The sequence below is a fragment of the Bactrocera latifrons genome, unplaced genomic scaffold (assembly GCF_001853355.1).
Source record: "Bactrocera latifrons isolate USDA-ARS-PBARC rearing strain unplaced genomic scaffold, ASM185335v1 scaffold_25, whole genome shotgun sequence".
NCBI lineage: Eukaryota > Metazoa > Arthropoda > Insecta > Diptera > Tephritidae > Bactrocera > Bactrocera latifrons.
Window position 1 is genome coordinate 4,820 of NW_017536074.1, and position 7,339 is coordinate 12,158.

Here is a 7,339-nt window from a genome sequence, read left to right on the forward strand (position 1 = left end):
CGTATCACTGGCGATGTGGTGGATGACGAGCAGCTTAATGTGGAAAATGCTCTTACTGAAAAGGTATTTTTTGAAATATAATTGTATTTTAAAATGATTTCATACTTATTTTAAATTTCAGAAACCCGAAAGTGCTGAGGTGCAAGCGCGAAGCCAATTGCTGCAGGAATGTAAGGTGCCCCCAGTAAAAACTCACCGCAGTGTAAGCCGTATCACTGGCGATGTGGTGGATGACGAGCAGCTTAATGTGGAAAATGCTCTTACTGAAAAGGAATTTTTGAAATAAAATTATATTTTAAAATTATTTCATACTTATTTTAAATTTCAGAAACCCGAAAATGCTGAGGTGCAAGCGCGAAGCCCATTATTGCGGGAATGTAAGGTGCCAGTAAAAACTCACCGCAGTGTAAGCCGCATCACTGGCGATGTGGTGGATGAGGAACAGCTTAATGTGGAACTTACTGAAAAGGTATTTATTGAAATAAAATTATATTTTAAAATTATTTCATACTTATTTTAAATTTCAGATGCCCGAAGGTGCTGAGGTGCAAGCGGAAAGCCAATTGCTGCGGGAATGTGAGGTGCTCTCAGAAAAAAACCACCGCAGCGTAAGTCGCATCACTGGCTACATGGTGAGTGAGGAACAGCTTCTATTACTAAGCTTGCTCCCCATGTCGTCAGAAGAAACAGTGTTGAAGGTGGAGGAGCACCTTACAAACAAAGCTTACGCTGACGCTATGGTAAGTTTATCATTCTACTATGTAAATATGAATATGTATTGATAATTATACATTTATAGGTGGCGATCATCCTCAACCTAAAATCTATTAAGGGGTCGATTGAAATGGTGTTGCGGTCACTATTTAGCGACGAGTTGATATGGTTGTATAACTGCGATGGAAAGGCGGGCAAAAGGGCATTAACAAAATTAAAAATAGTGGGTATCACTCTCGGTAAATATTAAAATATTTTGACATGATCACTTATTTAATTATTAATGTTTTATATTTACTAAATAGCTGCATTTCCAAGTATGGACATTAATAAAACTTCAATTATAAGGCGTTATGTAGCTTTAAGTCACAATAGATATAAACATATTAGGCGTAGTATAAGAAGAAGTGATGTTTTTTTTGATTTATCTGATTAATTTTGCGCATTTAATGCATTTGTATAGTAAAATATGTGGCTTAATTATTTTTAGCGTACTACATAAATATTTATGTTTTTTCTTCATGATATCCTTTATATGTGCGCAAATTTGAATTTATGATTAAGAAAAATTGTGTTAAAAAAACGAATACGAATCGCTTAACAACTCATTAACTTCATGTTATTTTATTTAATATAAATGGTTTTATTGTAATTGTATTATTGAAGAGGTAATAAGTTATTGTTTGTTAGAATATTTAAAAGTAGGAATAACAAAATGCAACCCTGCATCAGCTGACGATTAGGATAATTAGAACAGTACAGCTTTAATTTTTTTTTATTTTATTTTTTTTATTTTATTTTATAAAAGCTTACATAATAATACAATTATTATACAAACTTAAGAAAATACGCAGCACTAGCATCATGGGCTATCGGCCGAGCTTTAATTTTACATATTTTATTTATATGGCACTGCTGAATGAGCGCAACAGAGATGTATATTCGCATGTATGAACGTGTGAGGGGAAATTGGTTAGAATATGCCCGAGGTTTATGGCGAGCTCACCCTATTTTAGTGTTTCACTAGTTTTTACACCACTTTTGGCTGGTAGGAAAAAAAAAGTTCAAATATCATCAATCAATGCTTCCACTACTTCTTTCGCATGAACGAATTCCATTTATCCAATTTTGGAGTACTTTTTCACTAAATTAAATCGTATGTCATGAATAGCACTTTCAATATTGAGTCTTGTTTATTGCTAAAGACTAATGACTACAAATATTCTAACAAGAAATAGGCTAATGGTGCTAAATCGCAACTTTTTGGTCTCACATGAGTAATGTGTGTTCCTAGAGTATGAAAGTTTGTCATCATATTTTATGCAATTTATTCACGATATGATTATCTAAGAAATTTTCAACCTTCAACACAAAACTTTTCCAAATTTCTATTTCCTTCATAAAATCTGTTCTTTTCATTAATTACTTTATCATCCCTAACTATTCCAATGAGTTTATATAGATAGATAGATAAATAAATAATTGAGGAATACATCGCGACCTTAGGTCTATTTTGCCCTCTCCTAACTCACAGGGACACACTTAGTCCCAGTGTATTGATGAAGTCCAATATCCCGCTGGGTGCTAGTGAGGCGATGTGGTCCCTATCCGGAAGGACCTTTGACTTGCGTCTGCAGACTGCACTGTAGTCGATTAGCAGATCTCCGGGGCTTCAGGCTCCCTGTCGCAAAACCGGCAGTTAGCGCAAGAGGTTAGGCCTATATTGAATAAATGCCTTTTCAACTTGCAGTGGCCGGTGTAGAATGCGACCAGAAGCCTGAGTTTGTCTCTTGGGAGGTTAATTATCGATTTGAACCCGTTCTGGTTGTACCCCAAATTAGCAACTTCTGGCCCTACCACATTGGTGGAGGCTGCGCAGCGGGCGAGCTCGTCAGCCAGTTCGTTGCCGGCTATGTCTCTATGACCAGGCACCCATATTAGGTGCACCTGGTTCTTTTCAGCTAGACTGTTAAACCGTTCTCTACACTCCTGCACTAGTAGCGATTTGATCTCATAAGAGGAGATCGCTTTTAGTGCCGCTTGACTATCGCTAAGAATAGTTAGAATATTTAGTTAGAATTATTCGCTCGTTGCGATGCTTGCGATGTAGGTTTAACTCTATGCACCGACTAATGGCCAAGACTTCGGCCTGAAAATTTATCGGGAAGCTTCCCAATGGTATTGAGACTTGGTACGTGGACCTGCGCTCCCTGCATCAATTCCTTCCGACGTTTTCGAGGCGTCGGTGTACCACTTCAATGTGATATCCCTCAGCATTAGCTCTAGAGTGGAGTCGTTCCACTCATTCTTGCTGCCGAGGGTAACCTTAAACTCCTTCGTGCAATTAATTGTTTTGGTAGTACTTTCCTTCGGGAGGAGGAATATTCCACTTATCATCTCCATTTTCTGGGACGAGATTACCTTGCCTTTGCCACATCCCTCTGCTGTAATTTGCAGAAGTGAGTGCTTGGCATTTGACCGATCACTATGTGAAGCGGTGTGAGTTCCAGCAGGACCTCCAGGGATGCCGTTTGACAGGTGCGCATAGCGCCCGTCATGCAGACACAGGCCAGCCGCTGAAGCTTCGATAGTTGGGTTCACTTCATGATCCTTGGCTTGAAGCCCCAGGATTTCCCCGCCAGCCGATTGCACACCATTAATGCCTTTGTTGCTTTGACTACGGTCTGGTTTACATGCTGCTTCCACCGCAAAGTAGAATTCAGCGTAAGACCGAGATATTTCACGTTGCTAGTCATAGGGACCTGCGCCTCGTGAACGGGACTACGGCCGTCTTTGAGGGGTTGATATTTAGTTCAACTCCCCTGCACCACTCTTTTTCCAGATTTAGACCTCATTGACCTCACAGGTCGCAGAGAGTATCCTCAAATTTATCACCATTATCAGTTAGCAACGCTAACAGGTCGTCCACGACAAGGCTCCATTGCAGTGGTGATAGCACACCTCCCTGTGGGCAGCCTCTTGTTGTGCCAAGACGAATCCTTGTACCACCTACTGTGGTCTCAGCGATTCTGCTAGTACGGCCTCTATCCATCTGCGCACCGGTGCTGCCACCTTCTCAGATGTGTTGTCAGAGGCACCTTCTATGTCCAAGAAGGCGCATAGCATTATTTTGCCTTTCTCCAGTGAACTCTCTATCTCAAGGGTCAACTGGTACAGAGCCGTATTGGTGGATCTTCCCGCTCTGAATGCATGCTGAGCAGCATGCAGGGGTACAGCCTTCAACGCGTTCGACCTTATATCATGATCTATGATCTTCTCCATAGTTTTTAGTAGGAAGGAGGCCGGCTGAGGTGATTCCGGGATGTACGCCATTGCGACGCTCTCCCTCAGCAGCCGAACCAGGTGAGGCAGCAGAGACTGCTAGCCCTGTTGTAGAAGCGATGGGAAGATGCCGTCCATCCCCGGAGACTTGAGCTATTGCCCACCTGATCGAGTCTGCAGTGGATAATTGTTTAGCGATTTCCCAATCAAAGCGGGATGGCCTGTGTTCAATCATAGGTATACATCGGTCTACCGGAACAGTCTCCGGGAAGTGTGCCCGCAGAAATTCTGTAGCTCTGTCCTCCACGCTAGTCGTAAATGTCCCGTAACTCCTTTTGATCGCTAGCACTGTGTCAGTCTTCCCTTTAACCAGAGCCTTGTGCAACCGGGCCGCTTCTGATGTGGAGAAGACGTTTTCACAGAATCTCCTAAAGCTAGCTTGTTTAGCAGACCTAATCTCCTTATTATATAGGGTTAGGTTGCTCCTGTACTCTTCCCAGATCCCTGTGCGTTTTGCTTTGTTGAATAGACTACGTACCTTCTTCCTGAGGTCTGCAAGCTTCCTTGTCCACCAGGGACAGTTGCGCTTGTCTGTGGGTACCTTCTGTTGCATACCGTGCTTCCCCATTCGACATGGTGGGCATTCGCATCGCAACCGATAATGAGGGACAGCCTGTACCCCTTGCAGCACTCCACCAGCCTCTCCACTGCTTCAGGGGGTGCTGTTGATGCCTCCCCTAGGTAGTAGGCTGATGCCAGGACGAAGTCCTTGCCTTCCGAGTCCCTGGCCTGTACCGCCACCAAATCATATGGAATTCTGAAATACAGAAAAATTCAATATTTTTCCTGAATACTATACACGTTCTAGGTCGCTCGCTAAAGAGATCCCAGATTACCTTATTGAATTCTGTCTTGAGGCCTTTGACCTCTGCTTTGTAGACCCAAGGCTCTTGGATCAGCAGAATGCCCAGTTTTTCCGTTGAGAACCTGCTCGTTATGACAGCCGAAGCTGCTGCCGCCTGATGCAGGTTCGAGGGGGGGCATCTGGGACGTCGACGGACGCGGCCAGCGTAGCCATACAAACTAAAAATCAAAATTAACTTCATATATGGGCAACTTTGGCTAAATATCGTCACAAAATTTTACATGAGTTACTTTTTTCATTAAATAGCGAACCAATTTTCTCCGCAGTAGTTTGTAGGTGTAACGGAACTAATTAATATTCTACATTATTTTTTTTATTGTAATCAGAATTAACCACTATACAAATAATATAATCTAAACATAACCGATTTGTATTATTTATATTAATTACTTTCCAATTTGAGCTTTCAATAAAAGTAGTAGTAGTAGTAAAGGACGTGTAACTACCTTAGACAACAAGTTGAAAATTATGTTAAGAGTACGTAACATAAGAATAAGGAGGAAAAATGTTTTGTTTTAATTTGCCATAAAATAATTAAATCCCTATTTTTTCCACTCGCATATTTTATTACATAATAATAGAACACTAATTTGTTAAACATAATTATCCTGTTTTAAGCCCATAATTAACTGATAGGTACAAAACCAAACCTAGGTACTTACGTAAGTAGGAACTAAACATAGTTCGATGGGTATGTTGAAAGTATAACAGAGGTATAAAAAACCTCTACAATGTCTCTTTTGTAATAAACGCCTTAATATTTCCACAAAAATTGCTTGATGAATTTTCGCATGGATTAATATTTACGACAATGATACAGTACCCAATCATATTTACAGATAGACAGTTACGAGTATATCATGTATTAGGTTGTCAAAAAAGTCTTGCGGTATTTCTTGTAGTATTTTTATTGTATTTTCAATTGTTCATAAAACTTTTTTTTTTATCGCAATTTTCGACGACAGGCCTTCCGGAGCGTTGCGCATCTTCGACCACCTCTACACCAGAAGGAGGCAATCAAAACGTTGAAACCATCGTTGTGCGGTGGAAGTGGAAACTGTATCGAGTCCATAAACACCACAAATTTTATTGGCGGCTTGAGATGCATTTTTGCCTTTAACGTAGTAGTACTGTAAAATATGCCGCATTTTCTCTTTATTTTGCTCCATGTTTGCGACGCTATAACTCACGAACGACTTAAAAGAAACGACAATCAATCAAATACGTGTTAGCGCGTGAAGCGAGCTTTCCAAAAGGTTATAGCATGACCCGATGCGACTATAAAACTAGAACTACGCGCTCTCAGCGCCAACTAGCGAAAATACCGCAAGACTTTTACAATTACATAGCTTCTTTATAAACTTACGGAATACATTTTTGTATGGAAGATTTTTTTATTAGACAAGAATATATATGGCACGTAAGAAGAGTAGCAAAAATATGGTTAAATTAGTCATATAATAAATATGTTCCTAATTTTTGTGATATATTATTATTTGTTGAGTAGGCATTTGAGAAGCAAAGTCCTCTCTCTACAAACAAAAACCAAACTCTATAAGTCACTCATAATTCTCGTCCTGCTATATGGTGCAGAGGCTTGGACGATGACAACAACGGATGAGTCGAAGCTGCGAGTTTTCGACAGAAAAGTTCTGCGAAAGATTTATGGTCCTTTGCGCGTTGGCCATAGTTCAGCGAATTAAAAACAGCGGCTACGCTGACTAGGTCATCTTGTCCGAATGGATGAAAATACTCCAGGTCTGAAAGTATTCGACGCTGTACCCGCCGGGGGAAGCAGAGGAAGAAGAAGACCTCCACTCCGTTGGAAGGACCAAGTGGAGAAGGACCTGGCTTCACTTGGAATCTCTAATTGGCGCCACGTAGCGAAAAGAAGAAACGACTGGCGCGCTGTTGTTAACTCGGCTATAATCGCGTAAGCGGTGTCTACGTCAATCAAGAAGAAGAATCTTCATGCACCGAAACTGTGTAATGGAATCCGACTGATTGTGACGCACCTATCGAATACAAGTGAACAGAATGCTTGATTCTACGAATACCTTTGAGTTCCAATGATTTGCCATTTCAGTTCAAACGTACACCGCTTCCAGTGAAAATTGCATTTGAGGTGACGATCAACAGGACACAACTTGGTTTGCCAAGTTTGGAAGTGCTATGTTTTTCACACGGTCAGATATATGTGGCGTGCTCACGAGTTTGAAAACCATCTTTTCTGTACACCGAAACAGAAACCGAAAAATGTGGTTTATCAAGCAACTTTACATTGAAAAAAAAGGAAATGATAAATTCAACTTTCATTTCATTTCAAAACACATAATTTCACGCAGCACAACGGGGGTGAGCTAGTTTTAAATAACTATAAACATCTAAAAGTTATATGTATTTTCTTTATTAAATAAC

General features: G+C 40.6%; 1 protein-coding gene across 5 annotated transcripts in view; it reads left to right on the top strand.

The window, feature by feature from the left end:
• The window catches only part of LOC108969346, a 4,569-nt gene extending 3,243 nt beyond the window's left edge, over positions 1 to 1,326 (top strand). For 3 of the 5 annotated variants that reach the window (XM_018933992.1, XM_018933993.1, XM_018933995.1), the window contains 6 exons: positions 1 to 63; positions 122 to 271; positions 329 to 469; positions 528 to 740; positions 800 to 953; positions 1,020 to 1,326. In XM_018933992.1, coding sequence (XP_018789537.1) covers positions 1 to 63; positions 122 to 271; positions 329 to 469; positions 528 to 740; positions 800 to 953; positions 1,020 to 1,150 — 852 coding nt within the window. In that variant the 3' untranslated portion in view covers positions 1,151 to 1,326. The remainder of the gene's footprint in view (positions 64 to 121; positions 272 to 328; positions 470 to 527; positions 741 to 799; positions 954 to 1,019) is intronic. The other 2 variants (XM_018933996.1, XM_018933994.1) reach the window with 2 other exon arrangements.
• Positions 1,327 to 7,339: the final 6,013 nt, after the last annotated feature.